At 45.2% G+C, this 15,466-nt stretch overlaps 1 protein-coding gene across 1 annotated transcript in view; it reads left to right on the forward strand.

Moving 5' to 3' along the window:
- The first annotated feature begins 536 nt into the window (after positions 1-536).
- The window catches only part of LOC139688397 (echinoderm microtubule-associated protein-like 2), a 60,948-nt gene continuing 46,018 nt past the window's right edge, over positions 537-15,466 (forward strand). Inside the window, exons 1-3 of the mRNA XM_071585950.1 lie at positions 537-615; positions 4,286-4,678; positions 8,223-8,291. Of these exons, the coding sequence (XP_071442051.1) occupies positions 605-615; positions 4,286-4,678; positions 8,223-8,291 (473 nt within the window). The 5' untranslated portion in view covers positions 537-604. The remainder of the gene's footprint in view (positions 616-4,285; positions 4,679-8,222; positions 8,292-15,466) is intronic.

A 15,466-nucleotide genomic window follows, 5' to 3' on the forward strand; every position in this document is an offset into this window, starting at 1 on the left:
CCTCAGGATAGTGGTGAGTCTTCACCCGGCCCGTATGCAATTACCCACGCATGCTGGGCAATCAGAACATCTCACCAATCGAACATTAAATGTCGCCTTCAGTATATATTTTTAAAATCGTTGCCGGACCTCCGTTCAGTATTCCACCGGACTACCACGCCACTTAAAGCGATGACGTATCGCGATGAAAACGACCACGATACGATTACGTGGATTATTTTCGAGTGTCCACGAAAAGCGTGAAATAGACAAATTCGCGAAAATCTTGTAGTTTTCCCAGACTTTCGCCCTCCAACCCCGGGATCAATTCAAACGCGCCAAATTGGTGATTTTTCGATAATATTTCGATTTCTATTGCAGCATGGGACGATTCTAAGCCATCATTTCGTTGTTTCTTTATGGCAAACTGCTGTCGCTTCTCACGCACTCCTCTCCCCATTCCCTCGCAGGGGGCGCCACGCAGCACGTCACCAACCACGTGAGTCCTCCGACGCCGAACAAAGATGCCTACGGTTCAGGCGCCGCCGTCCGCCTCCGCCATCCCCCGCCCACCTCCGAGACCCGGGAGGCCCTGAGGCGCGTCTCCAGCTACGCCCCCGCCTCCATGGCGCAGAGGTAAGCACATCAGGGGACAGCACCCACTCTCGCGCTCGAGTGGTGATAGATTACCCCGACGCCCTTATCAATAAATATGCGTATTGTATTTGTGTATGTAAAATGTATATATGCATATATGTATGTGTGTACATATTTTTTTTTAAGGTAATCTACCGGTTAAGGTAGGTTTTTGGATGGACACAACTACCAAACAAATATTTTATTACTCCTAACAAAACACAAAATCCATCATCCTACTCTATATCAGGTCCCTCTTCATCTCTGAGTACTTTCTTCCTCCCTTCATCCCGTCCAACATCCCTATCCTGTTCCTTCCCTTTCCTCTTTTGCCTAACATTCTACCCTCTATCACAGTCTTCAACATCCCCCTGCCGGTCAACATCCCACTGCCGGTCAACACCCCCTTCATCCACTTTTCCTGCCTCCATAGGATTGCTCACAACAAATCCCTCTCTTCGCCCACCATACCAAGTACTTCCTCATTTGTTTTCTTCTCGGTCGATTTCACCTTCTCCATTCTTCTCCACACCCACATTTCAAAAGCCTCCAATCTACGTCTATCCTCCTGCTTCAATGACCACGTTTCCGCACCGTACATAGCTACGCTCCATATCAAAGTTTTTACGAGTCTTTTCTTAACATCCTTACTCAACGTCCCTGTCATCAACTCCCTCCTCCTTGTGAAAGCCTCATTGCCTAGCGCAATTCTTCTCCTTACGTCCCTACTACTTTGACCGTGTTGGTCCAAAACACTACCGAGATACGTAAACTGTTCTACCTGCTCTAGTTTTTGCCCTCCTATTTTAATGTTAAGCTTGGCCTTTTTCTTTCTATAAAATCGCATAACCTTTGTTTTATTAATATTGATTCTCATCCCATACCTGTCGCACTGAATTTCCAATTCACTCAGCAATGCTTGCAGCCCCTTGGCTGACTGACAAACTAAAGCTTGGTCATCAGCAAACCTAACTGATTTTATGAATTCCCCGCCCACTTTCATTCCTACCTCGAGTTCTTCCCATGCCTCTTTGATCATTTCCTCTGCATACAGGTTGAACAGCAACGGTGATAATGGGCAACCCTGCCTTACACCCCTTCCTAACACTGCCCATCCTGACTCCCCGTCGCAAAGCCACTCCCATGCCATGCCATAAACCTAGATACAAAACATGCCCTTTTTTCAGGACCCGAACCCCATCCTACTCCCGCCCACTTTTTAACTCTCTCACCAATTCCCTACCTCCAGCAATGTAGTTTACCTTCTGAAGTGCCAACTAGGCCCTACCTTTTATATTGGACGGTGTACCACACCCCTCAATATTAGAATTAAAAACCACAGAGCCTCATGCAAGAATGCTTCCCTGTTTGGGATGCTCCCAGTCCCAAAACACGCCTCCGAACACAACACTCCCTTTGATAAATGCTGTTGTGTCTACATTCTAGCATCACCACCACCCTCCACTAAAACTCAAAACAGTAGAAGAGGCGTATATCTGGCTCCTTGTTTCCTGGAATGAAACAAGTATTACAATCAGAGATTAATTACCCCAATTCCCAGATATTTTCATTTCCCCTCCGCTTCCAAAACCTTCCATATTATTTTCTCACTTCTGAAATTTCCCCTCTCAACTCTTCCCCTCGCAAACCTTTCCCCGCCTTTCCCTTCCATCCAACGTCCCCGGCCCCTTCTGTCAAAACCTTCCCCTCAGTTCCTTCCTTCTCTCCCTAGAGAGAGGTGGTTTGACCACCGAAAATTCGGAATGTGTGTGAGTTCCCTTTCTAGGGTGTTTCTGCGTTTTTGTTTTTGTTCGCTAGTGCTCTATCTTGTTGTACATAATATGTAGATAGCACCTTTAAGTCGTTCACTTATTCTTAATGCGCACTTGCAATTAATTATAATAAAATATATGTATAAATAAATATAAATAATATAGATATATACACAGGCACACGCATGCAAACACAAACGTTTCATCCTTCCGCTGATGATGGATTTGTCGTCGAGAAAAAAGGAAATTTCACGTGCAACTTTATTTATGACTACTTTCGGATGGAATGTGACCATGAACGACTTTATATTTAGCATCATGCATTACATTCATTCAAGGTTTTCCATCCACGTGTCCAAGTAGGTTATGGGCGGACCCTAATCACTATTCCCTTCTACATGAGACTTTCATTTTGTCTCCCCCATATTACCTCCTCCTCCTTCATTTCTTCCTAACTTTCACTTGGCTTCGTACTTTCTACAGAAGCCCACTCTACCTCTCTTTCGCTTACCCATCCCTCCTTCCTTCCATCACCGCCTTCAACATCCCACTGCAAACCTCTCGTTATTTCCTCCCCCCAATTTTTCTGCTTTCTCCCCACACGACTGCCTATCCTCGCCCACCATGCTTAAATTTACGGAAAATCTAAACATCTTTGATGTTATATTTTTGAGCAGTGTTGACTTAAGCTAGGCTAATAGAAGGAATAGCTATGTAATTCATCGAAGCTACTAGATGCATTGTACCTGTATGCATCAACTCAAAGGATGAAAAATGTTGTTCTCTTCTCTGGAGTTCCAACCTCATTCGTTGAACGAAATACTTTTTTTATTTAGTGAAAGAACGAAAAAAATATTTGTCAATTATAATGATCTCATTTTCATTATTAATATTTTCATTCAAGGAAAATAATATTTGCAGGTAAGGCATCGTATCTATACTTCCAATGAAATATTTTTAATATTGTACCAAGTTGAATATTTATTTTACAATTGGGTAACAATTAGATTATTTAGTTAATACCTTTTGGCACAGCTTATGATTGGTTTTTAATCGCTGGTCGCAAATACGACCACTGAGCACAGAGACAATGTATTTCAAATTCGTGTAATTTCCATTTCGTGGTGTAAATGTACTTGTGATGTAATGCACGCATGCAAGCTCCCTTTGCTCAGCACGGTGTCATTATTAGTGTCGTCTTAGACGCTGGAAAATCTTCAATACAGCCTACCTTAAATGGTTGTTTGGAAAGAGAAAAATATTGGTTTAAATCATCCTGCTGTACATTCAAGCTCGATGACACGCATTGGAATAGTGGGGCGTTTTAATGTACGTACGTTGTATTGATCTTGCCATTTTTTCTCTGGCTATTATTTTAGCATTACACATTTTCTTTCTAGTGCTTAGACGCTTATAGTATGTTTTTTTCTCTCTCTCCCCCTCTCTTTTTCTCTCTCCCTCCTCACTTTCATCTCAACGGTCCACACACCTTTCGTCATCAATTTCATTCCTTCCATGGATCCGGTTTCATTCCCTCCGGTCTTACGTCGTGATGCCCACACGCAACTCACATTTTCCGCGATTGTTTCAAATGTGCAAATTAATTTAATTATTATAATAATTTTTTCGATCCCATCAATTACGTCTTCTGCATGTTATCCTCTCGGGAACGCCCTGATTCCCTTTGGCTTTGACTCGTCGGCGGGAAATGTGAATGAATATATGTATATATTAATTAAAACCCGGATAACATCCCCCGCACCGTCGCCATCTCCTCATTCGTCGGGCGCTCTTCATTAATTTCTCCCCCCCCCACCCCTCTCCCGGGATCCCCTCGGACACCCCCCAAACGTGGCCGTTGGCGCGGTCCGCTCCGCTCCGCGCGTGCCGCTCGCCAGGCGTGCCGTGCGCTACCAGTCGACGGGTTCCCTGCACTCGGACAGCCAGCAGAGCTCCGCCAGCGCCTCCCCGGCCCCCTCCCCGTCCCCGACGCACACGCCGGCGGCACGGACGTCGCCGTCTCCTAGGCAACAGCACCACTACCACCACTCGCCGCGCCTCGCCCCGCAGGCCGCCGCGCCCCCTCCGTCCAACCAGCAGCCGCACCACGGCCTCCCGCCCTCCCCCTCCGCCGCCACCAACCTGCACATCTCCAAGCGATGGAGCTCGACGGGGGACTTCCAGAACATGGCGCCGGCCCATTACGGGAGCAGCAGCGGGTACGGCCAGCAGCAGCAGCAGCACCACCTGCAGCACCACTTCCCCCACGCCAACATCTCCCTGGCCACCAGGTGGGTGCATCACGTGGGAGGTCTTTGCCCCTGCCATCGACTCCTCTGCATCCTCATTCACTCGCTCTCCCACATCCGTCGTCCTTTCAGTTTGACTCGTGCATTTATGAATTTCCGCACCTCCCCACACCCTCTCTCGCACCCCCCGCACCACCTCCCGCCCAATACGGTCAACCTTCATCGTTAAGTTGGCATCTTACAAGATGATAGGATGCATCTCAGAGAATGGCAATGATTGCTTCGCCAGTTGACCACCCGATAGAGAGAGCTAGCGGAATGGAGCGAAGCATGACGCTTCTAAATGTTCCGCCTTGACGCCTAGAACCAAGGCCTAAATCCATATTTGGACCAATCCTCGTTTTTTTTTACAAAGTTGGTCACGCGCGTGTCGAAATCAATTATTACTTCATTTTTTCATTTTGTGTACATACGTAGTATAGTAATATTGTATTAATAATTTGTGATTCCACACGGTATGAGAATAAAGAGTTAAATATTTGGGTGTGTAATCGAGGATATGACGACATTGGACGAGTCTGTTCATTTTAGTCCGGTGGACGCCCTCTGGGACCGAGCCGCTGTCGAAGGGTCATATTTTGGAGAGAGCAGGAAGATAACGTACACCCCCGTTTTCCTATAGGATCTCCTCCCGGTATTCACTGCCAACATTCAGATCAATACTTTCTTCCTTAAACCGTGGCGATTGTTAACTGCGTGTGCGTAAACCATCTCCCGAGTTGAGAATCGAGTATATGATGTCTTCGAATGCGTCATATGGGAACGTCGCCGAAACGACAACCTTCTTTGGGGGTCGTGACACCTTGGGAGACCGTGGTGTGTAAGGCGAGCAATTACAACGGAAACAAACTTACGATGGAAGGGAGGAGACGTTCATTTGGTCATCCCCTCGGTTTCGCCTCATCACCCTCGGCTGTTTTTATTTTGCGTAGTGCGTGTTCGTCTCCCCTCTCTCTCCCCCCCCCCCTGCCTTCCCTGCCTCCTGACTTGTCGCGGTCGTGGGGTCGACGCCGACGCTTGGCACGGGTCGCCGCGGCGCCCGTGGCCGCCGTTCTCCCTTCTACCCACGAATCCACCCCTTCATTGCCGACCCCTCCCTCCCCGCGCACTTTGCCCTTCCAGTCGCCGGATCTGTTTCGTTCGATCCAGAGCCGGTCGGTGTTCCTCGAGGGAGGCCTCGCCTCTTGAGTCCTCCGTAGCGAGACAATCGCTCCTTCCGTCACTCTACCCTGCATCCGCCCCGCATTAGACTAGAGCCGACGCCTCCCTCGAGTCGGTTGTTCCCCTAACCCCCCCCCCTCCACCCTTAACCTCCCCCCTCCCGTGTCTCCCACTTCCCCCTTCCTCTCCCCGTGAGATGGCCTCTCCTCGCGATGCCTCGACTTCTCCAGCGCCCTCCGCCTTCAGCGACTCGACCCGGTGCCTTCTTCGCCCGCGTCGTGTAAGGATTCAATCTCGGTGGTGGGTTTTCGAGATCTTCACTCACTTCCACGAGGGAGAAGGGTGATTTTCCGTGTCCGCAACGATCCCGAAAGGGGTTGAGGTAAACGCGTTTTCGCTTCTGGTTAACGGTTCGCGCGAAATAAAAATCCCTCCACGGTGGGAACGATCGATATAGAGGAGTTCCCGCGTCGTTCAACCGGAGAGAGAGAGAGAGAGGAGGATTATCACAAGCGATCGGGATTGCCAAGAGTCGGGGAGTGAGAGGATATATTTCTCCCGGGAGACTTCATCATCTTCTCCTCCGTCGGGGTTCCCGCCTTCCGCTCCCTGGGACTCCGCCGCTGCGCTCTTTCGAGTTCCGCTCTCGTCTCGTCGGGAGGGAGGCTTCGATGGCGAAGGAGGCCGTTAATTTGTTGATCGCGAAGAGGAACCGCGGGAAGAAAGTCAACCCACTCGGACCGAGGTAACGGCTTCATGTTTTTATTTCCGCCTCTCCCTTTCCGTGCGTGCGTGGCTTCAGTGTCTTGAATGCATTCATTCAACGGTTTCCCTCACCCACTCCACCACCCCCCCCCTCCTTCCTCCTCCTCACTCATAAATGCACTTTATATCCGGCATGGTACTCGGTTTAATAATCTGGTGAATGTGTTGTATTTTTCATCGTCGAGTTTTTTTGGATTCCTGTTCAGTTGTAATTATGGTAATGCTCATAGTGTCTTAAATTATTACGGTGATCATAACAATGGACGGCTTACCTTTAGAAAAAGTAATCTAGTTGCTATTTAAAAAGTGTTATTGGAATGCTTGTCATCTAAAACATGGTTCTGATACGATTGATGTGTTGGTAGATTAGAAGTAGTGATTATTTTGAGATTTTCATCCTTAAAATATTGCATATCTTATCCCTTTCTATTGCACCCTCATTTTTTTTCCAGAGAAAGAAATGGCGCGTCTTTGAGAAAATGAAAAGTATATGGTTCGGTTGCGTTGTCTGTTTGCGGCCAGAGTATATATCAGATAGTTTCTTATTTTCTACCAGGTTTATTCGCAAATTCATTCCTTGAAATGCGCATTATGATGCATCAAATAAATTTTCGAGTTCAACTGCATCTGAGAATCGTCTTATCATTCGGGAAAAATTAAATCCATCAGATACGCTACAAGGAGCTAGATTTTTTCAAGATTTACAAGGCTTCAATTCGATATTTAGATGAAGAGCGAAATGATGGAGTTCTCGGCGGTGAAATCATTTTTTTATCAGTTTATTTTCTTTTTTCTGGCGGTACTTAAATGCAGTGCTCTGTCACAAGTAGCGATGAGACAATCGATGATTTAATTAGACACTTGTAATGACGGAAAATAATAACTTTCACCCCAATTGCTTTGCTATTAATAATAAAAGACACCATTTGAAATTGGCAGTATTGTTCAAGGCACCAGTTGGTACCGCACCTGCTAATTTTTCGCCTTTTCATCTCCGAGTTCTTCAAATTTTCCTAAGTAAGAAGCATACCCAGTTTATTTTCCATTGTTAATGCATCTAAAATCCAGTTTTTGTACTTAATTATGATTTTTGTCGAACTTGTATCATAAAATGTAGCTGTAATAACCTTTGAGATACTATTTTTCTTTACCAGCACGCTTTGAACTTGATTTGGTCCCGGAGTTTTATTTAATAGTTCTCTTTCGAAGTGGGTTTTCAAATGATTGTTAATTTTCATGCTCTAGAACTTCGCACGCTTCAGTTTAGAAAGTTTAGCTCCAGCTATTGTAGTTATTCTTAGTTAGTTGGTAATATTTTGTAAAAATTGGCAACTTGGTTTCACTTAAATGCTTAGGGACTGATAACATGTCTCCTTAATAATATGCATTCGAATGTCTTTTAGTGAGTGTCTGCATATTTAGCATATACATACATGCAGAGACACGCATATGCTTGCTTTTTTTCAGTTTGTATTATTTTGATATGCATTTGCGTCATGCAAGTTTGTCTCTGCACGAAGAGTGGTTTATTATTTTTTTTTTTTGCATTTTGGTTATTGTTTTATGTTTGCATTTTTTAAAATGTTTCTCTCCTTTCTAGACTAGCCACAAAATCCTTATTTAACCTCTACATGCGACCACAACAGCACCACCAATCTCTTAAGCATGGGTATGAATTTTTGAATTGATATTTTAAGTATTAATTTTTGCATGCTTGTAAAGTAGTCTTAGTATGTGTGTGTGTGTGTGTGATGCTTAATTGGTTTTCTCCATGTGTTGCAGTAAGACAAAAGGCAGAAGGTGACTTCATCATTTCCTGTTTGCTAATAGTTACAATGATTACGTATTTATTCAATCTATTCAATTAATTCAAAATTCAATTTAATGTATCTTAAAAAGATTTGTGTTTCACTGACTCAATGGCTGCGTCATTTTTTGACGACAGTGATGAAATATTCTTTTGAAGTTGACTTTGAAATGGACATTGAAATTAAATAATATTCTCCACGAAAGAAAAAGTTCCTTCCCGCTGTATTAGTTGTTCTTGGTTTGCTATCGTTGGGTGAAATATATCTATATATCCTGCATGTTATATCAGTCACCATATTCCCAAAGAAGAGACTTATTTCCAATGCACACTGTGTTTCCGGGCGTTCTCTGCACCTTAAGCCTTTTCCTTCACATAGCATGAAGTCTTACCGTAGTCAATTCCTAGTTTTGCACTTTGACCTTGGCCCTTTAAACTAAAATTTCCCATTGACATATTGTTGAAAATCTTCGAATTTTATTTTCGTAATATTCTCACCGAGTGTTTTATCCTAGCACCCGTTTGTTAATCTGACTGCAGACTTTTTTTTAATCCCCCTCTCTTGTTGTTTCAATATCCTGAGCCATGTTTGCGCGTGGCTCGGTTCATTTGTTTCCAGCCACTCTTCCGTTGGACTGTTTCCCATTGGTGGGGATTGTGTAATCGGTCGGCGGTGGGGGGGGGGGGGGTGGGGAAGGGCAGGAGGGGAAGGAGGGGTTTATTTTCGGGACAGTCATCCCAAATCGATTATTTCCGAGACCTCTGCATTGTTTCCTTGCTCATATTCTTCCGTGCTTCGTTCCGGAAGAAAGGACTCTTCCCTCCGCAAATGTGTCCCCCCCCCCCCGACTCTCTCTTCAAATCTCATTTCTACTTTTCCCGAGACGACGACGGTAATTGCGTAAAGCCGGAGCGGTGGCAGCAAGGCGCATGCGCTGGTAATGTCACGCCCATCCCTCCCTCACCCTCCTGCACTCGTGCTTCCAGGGAATAATTTCCCTGGCATCGTGTCACTCCCTCCATCCCTCTCCCCCCCCTCTCTCTCGTCACCCTCCCACAACCTGTTGCACTTCACACCCTCCCTCCCCTCCCACCCCCCCTCCCCTTAGGTTCCCATCACGCTTGCATTATGCACTCTTACTTCCTTCGGCCCAACATTCCACCAATCACGGTGCCCTGCGAGTGGTTTTCATTCTTTTGTCCCTCAGATTTCTTTATTAGTTCTCCTCTTGAAATTTCTTCGGTTCCGGAACCGTGGTTGGGCCTGGGCTCGGAACAGAGTTTGGTTCTCTTGGTTACGCGGTTCGTATCGATAATAGTCCGGATGATTCCGTCTCCGAAGTGTTCTCAAGGATTCTTCCGCGGGTGTTCGTTTGATTCCTCGGACAAGTAATTGTCTTTTGGCTTCCACACTCTTGTGGGGAGGCATTCAGAGTTTCCTCTTTGAGGGAATGGCAGCGAATTTTTCTGAGAGTCGATTCACGTGCGGCTGATACGTCTGCATTAGATTGATTGAAAAGGCGTAGTTTTCTCGACGGTTTGCTGAAAGTGCGAGTTTTTCTCCGACTGAAAATAGATTTAATTTTTATTCGAATGTCCGAGTGGTCGTATATGGTGGAAATAGAAAATGAACTGCATTAAAATCGAAGCATAACTCGGAGAAGATACGGTTGAACTGGTTCGAAGAAACCTACTAATTAGGCAAAGAGGGTCATCATCGGCGATGGAAGAAAGAAGAGTGGTGAGGGTCCAAGCGTGGAAAGCGCTCTAGGGGGAGAAACATGTACTAACAGCGAACAATGCAGTCGTAAGGAAACCGTTCATGAAGTTCAATGCATAAAATATAATTTTCTATGGTGTCGTGACTACATCAGTGGTCAAATAAAATGGTTTGTTCTAATGCCTCATCAAGAGTTCCTTCAAATTATCATTGAAATTGTAAAATAACTAACTTGGCTTTTTCAAGTTAGTTATTTTTCAATTTCAATATGAAGATTTTCCGCCAAGTCACGCTAGAAACAGTTTTATTTAAATTATTATGGTTGGTATTGTTTGAAAGGTAGATGCTAACCATAGGAAGCATTTATAACACAGTCTAATGTTCATCTTACGAAGCAATTAAAAAGAAACATTTAGGAGACACCTCATGAATTCTCGCCCAAAATATCTTTATCGTTTCAGTTAAATCAAACATTGAATTCCGATTTTAAGTCTTGTAGGCGAATAACTGCACTTTCTTAAACTTTTTGTTAATTTCATAACTGTTTTCTGAAAAATCGATTCTTAATTTTATATTTTTGCCGAGGAAAATATAATGGCTGGACAAGACTGGCAAACTTGAGAGTATTTCGAAGACTTGGTTAAGTGAGAAGCTTATGTAGGGCACTTAGAAGGAGACGAGGAAACCAAGTGAACACATCCGGGGGCGTAAATGAAGACAGTGTCTGTAGGAAAATGAAAGGGGAAGAATTACGTGATGAGGAAGGCGAAGAAGGAACTACGATGAATTGACTGTGGAAAATGTCGGTGCTAAAGGAGCCATGAGGGAATGAATGAAGAGATAGGGCAGGGAACGTGACTGTTTGGAGAGCTACTACAAACCAATCCTCAGATTGATAACCCGTTATGAAGATTGGTCGAGGTCACCTTGATGCAAGGCATCTCGAGGATTGACTTCGTTCCGTTCAGGAGTGGTGCAAGCGACATTAGCCCGCGTACCGAGACTGTAATTCACCCAGAAAAAATTTATTCAACCATTATTACAAGCTATTCGCTCGCCTTCAGGAGGGAAGATGTTACGCACTTAGGTTGCAAGCGTGCACCTTTACTTGGGAGATGGGCAGGGGTTGCAAGGTGTACCTCCCAACCGCAAATTACCGCTGTGAATGCCGCTGATTGTTTGATAAATGTCGATTTTTGAGTTTAGGACGGGAAATTCATTCTCAAGGGGAGCGTGAGGGGAAATCGAGACCTTTCTCAGGGCTCTTTATTATTCACCGGATGACTTGGAGCATTCAATTGATTCCTCCGGTCAACACGATAACGTGAGAGTGAGTGAGAAGTGGAGGAAATGCTCGCTGTCTTTCCAGACGGGCGTCCACTCCCGAGATTCGGCCATTGGTCGGAGCGGAATCAACCCGCGATCCGTCGTCTCCCTGGGCCAATTAACTCCCGGTGGCTCGACTTCTCGCGGCCCCCTTCCGCGCGGCCCCCGTCCGTTCCGGTTCGTGATGTCCGTCGCGGAGAATGATCACGGACGGAGGGTACCATAACGGTTCCTGATGTATGGATTCCTTTTGGATTGGCATCGATTTGGAAGTGCCATATTCGATCGGACGGAACGCGCTAATGAGTGTCTGTCTGCTATGTCGCGATTCCGCCATGGTTCCAGATCTGGAAATCCCGAAACCGTCGTGGAGTGTATCAAAACTAGAAATTTATAAGACTTAAATCGGAATTCAAACGACTGGCACAAATCATTTCAGACATGGAAATCACGTTTTGTTATATTTCCGCTTTGGTAATTTTGAAATCGCTATTGCCCTTAAAACAGACGTTTAGATCCGCCCTCATATTACTTGTATTTGCCCCTGACATTTTGGCTGATTTCTCCGCTCTGTTTGTCTCGTTTAACCGATATTACTCGTGATGCTTCCCGAACTAGTGAGGAAGGTGAAAGAAATGATTATGATGTCTCAATCTTGCCCCAGTAAAAGTCGTTAAATAAATAAAGAAATACATACACCATCTATTGACCGTTTTTAGCATTCAAAGGTCACGGTAGATGGGCCAGTTGCTTTCCTTTACTTCCGTAGTTCCCGAGGAAAATGTTATGCCCCAATAATCACACGGGGTGCAACTGAAAATGCCCAGATTAGTAGTTGTAGTTATTAGGGAAGGCGACCGACAGCAGAGGTCATTTTTGCCATCAGGAATGAATGGGAAGGGATGATGGGTGGAGGGAAACCCGGCGTCCACATTAGTCTACTCTTGACGAAAGGCGCCAAAGGGTCAAACAATTTAACTTCCCATCCGACGGACGGCGTACTCACTCGAAGTGCTCTCAACAAAGCACCTCGAGTAGGGATCAGACTACCACTGAATCTTTCACCTCCCGGATTCGAACCCAGGTCCTCAGGGTGGGAAGCCAGTACGTTAACCACCTCACCAGATTTGAACATGGGCCCTCCGGTCAGTTACCGAGAACTCAAAACACCAAGTAGGCCAGTTTTCCCCTCTATACTTCCGTTCGCTCTGATGTCTTTCAAATCTTGATTTTCAATTTAAGGCTAATCTGATTTAAGGTCTGGGAAGGCCTGGTGTGTTCCTTTCTGGAAAAAAAATGCGCGCATCATTCTGGAATATTATTGGATTGCTGACCCGAACCACCAAAAGGTGGCCGCCAGTTGAGCTGACGAACTGCGCCGAAATCGAATGGGAAAGTGACGCGCGTAAGTTGTGCTGCCAAATCAATACCAAGTCTCCTCCTTGAAAGACTTCCCTTGGTAAATTTCATATTCTCTTAGGCATTGAAGACTGTTCTAAAGGAAAAATCAGCACGATATTGTAAGATGGACAAATTTTGTAGGCGTGGTCAGTTCGGAAATGGGGCAAACACATGATGCTATTTTAGGGATTACTACAAGATACTAGATACTAGATTACATACTTGGTCATTTGCTGCCTCTTATGTTGAAATCCCGTGGATTAGCTAAACAACTAGCCGTACTGTATGAAACCTAGAGAATTTAACTTGAAAGTCATGGAATTACGCAGGAAATTTGTCAGAGCCTAATTCATAATCCGTGATTTGTGTGCGTGAACTGATTCGATATCCTTAGCCGATGCTGCAGCAATCCAAAAGAAGAGAATTAAGTCGGACAGAGGGCTTTTCCGGTTTGAGAAAATACGAAAAGCATCGAGCCTTTTTTGCCGCATTGCACAGATGACCTGAAATGTGAAGAATGCCGAAGTGAGAAATTCAGAAGGTGAGGTGAAATATCCCGCTAGTTATTTTATATAATTGGCGTAACTTTATGATTTTGATCGGCGCCATTTTTACTTATTTTAGTTATACGTCTTGCTTTTTCAATGGATATATTACGAGTGTTGTATTTCAAATAGATATTTTTCTTCCAACCACGACAAACAAAGATTGAGCATCAAATTTAATGTTGTTTTCTCGCGAGTATGAATCTACGATATTTAGCAATGAAGTCCACCGTTTCTTGCGAAAACATTCATTTCACCCGCGGTTTCTCATCACGATTCGTGACATGACTGCTTGGTTGATGGCTGCCTGGGGTGTCCAAAGTCGCTCGGACTTGCACCAGGACCCTACTCATGCGGTCACTCTCTAAACCCTCTGGACGCTAAACTATCTCACGCGTTTTTGGAAATTTGACGATTATGTTTTCTAAGATGAATTTCGTATTAATAGCTGCAGATTCGTTTTATTATAGACGTGCTGAAGGGTTCGATGCCATTTTTCTTTTCTCTCGAAGTTCTCGTGCGTTGGAGAGGATCAAGATCCGGTCGTGGTCATCTCGTTCCATGGTATTGTATTTGGGAAACCCATTCGGATTTAAACGACGCATTAGCGTATCTTTGGAACATGTTGGACAGAATTTTTTATCAGCATCGATGCCATTGTGTAGGGTACGTAAGTAGTCGGTCTTCATACAATAAAATTAAGAGATATTTTCCGAAAACAGAGGGTGATCGGCATGGTAAAAAAATGTCCGTTATCCAACCCATGAGAAGCTTTAAGAGGCAATGGGAGTATTTTCTAAGAGTATACAGGGTTCGTCCGGAAAATAAGTGTACTGACTCCTGGGCTGGGCGCGCCGCTCCAGGCGCGCCCAGCACCGCTCTGACGGGCTGCGATTGGAGGGGGGTATGTTGTCAAGCGACGCTGAAAAAGGCAGTCGGCTCTGAGCTGTGGTGTAGTGAGGAGCTCTGTTAACGCGAACCTCCACGCTCGACCCACGTCACGGAACGCGATGCCGAAGCAGCGTTATTCCATCAAATTTGCGGTAAAGCTTGGGAAATCGTCTACCAAAACTGTCGGCATGATTAACCAGGCTTACGGGGAGTCAGCCATGTCCAGAAACATGATCTTTCGGTGGCACAAGATGTTCGTGGAGGGCAGAGAAGAGGTCGACGACGAGTCTTCGAGAGGTTCCCGATGATGCCTTCGCGGGAGCGTTCCAGGAATGGGAACGCCGCTGGAACAAGTGTATCGACTCACAAGGGTCCTATTTTGAGGAATATTAGCTTAAGATATGTAAAAGTGTAATAAATTTTTTTTCCTGAGCTCAGTACACTTATTTTCCGGACGAACACTGTATGCAAAACAATCATGCATTACTTTAAAATCAATCTCTTTTTGAGATGAGCCTAGTGTGGGTATTATCTAACCTGGCAAACTTGCCTCTCCACCACTAGGTGAGCCACCACAGTCGTAATATGGACACATGAGCGAGATATAAGCGAGGGAACGACATAAACATGCCCAATTAAATCCCATAAACTTTATCACCTCTGGTTTTAGACTCCGAGGGGAATAGCTGGGTTATAGCTGTGACTAATATCGTGTTCACCATCACCATTTCAAAAATATTTTTACAAGTGGCCATGATCAACACCATTTAATTAATGTTTCTCACGACTAGAAATATGCACTAGCCTTGACAGAAGCCGTAATATCAGAGAGAGAGAGAGAACACCTTTGTCGTGGTCACGACGAAATCTAGTCTTAAAGATATGAAGGATATGTGTAGGGTCTCGCTACGATGGTCGAAAAACATCGCATTTTCGAGTGCGGAGCATTCACCCAGCAGTATCCGCCGGCGAAATGTTTCGTGACTCGGGGACCGTGTCGTATACTCGTGCACCTCGCGGAGAGAGAATAGGCAGGGCGGTAATTACATTATGGCCTTCCCACCCGTTTCCGCCGAAGGTTCTCCCCCTCCCCCGTAGTCCCCTCCTCTCACCACCCCCTTGCACCATCCCGCGGTGTCGGCCCCCATCCCCAC

Source organism: Hetaerina americana, unplaced genomic scaffold (genome assembly GCF_022747635.1).
Source record: "Hetaerina americana unplaced genomic scaffold, ioHetAmer1.1.p SCAF_2, whole genome shotgun sequence".
Classification (NCBI taxonomy): Eukaryota; Metazoa; Arthropoda; class Insecta; order Odonata; family Calopterygidae; genus Hetaerina; species Hetaerina americana.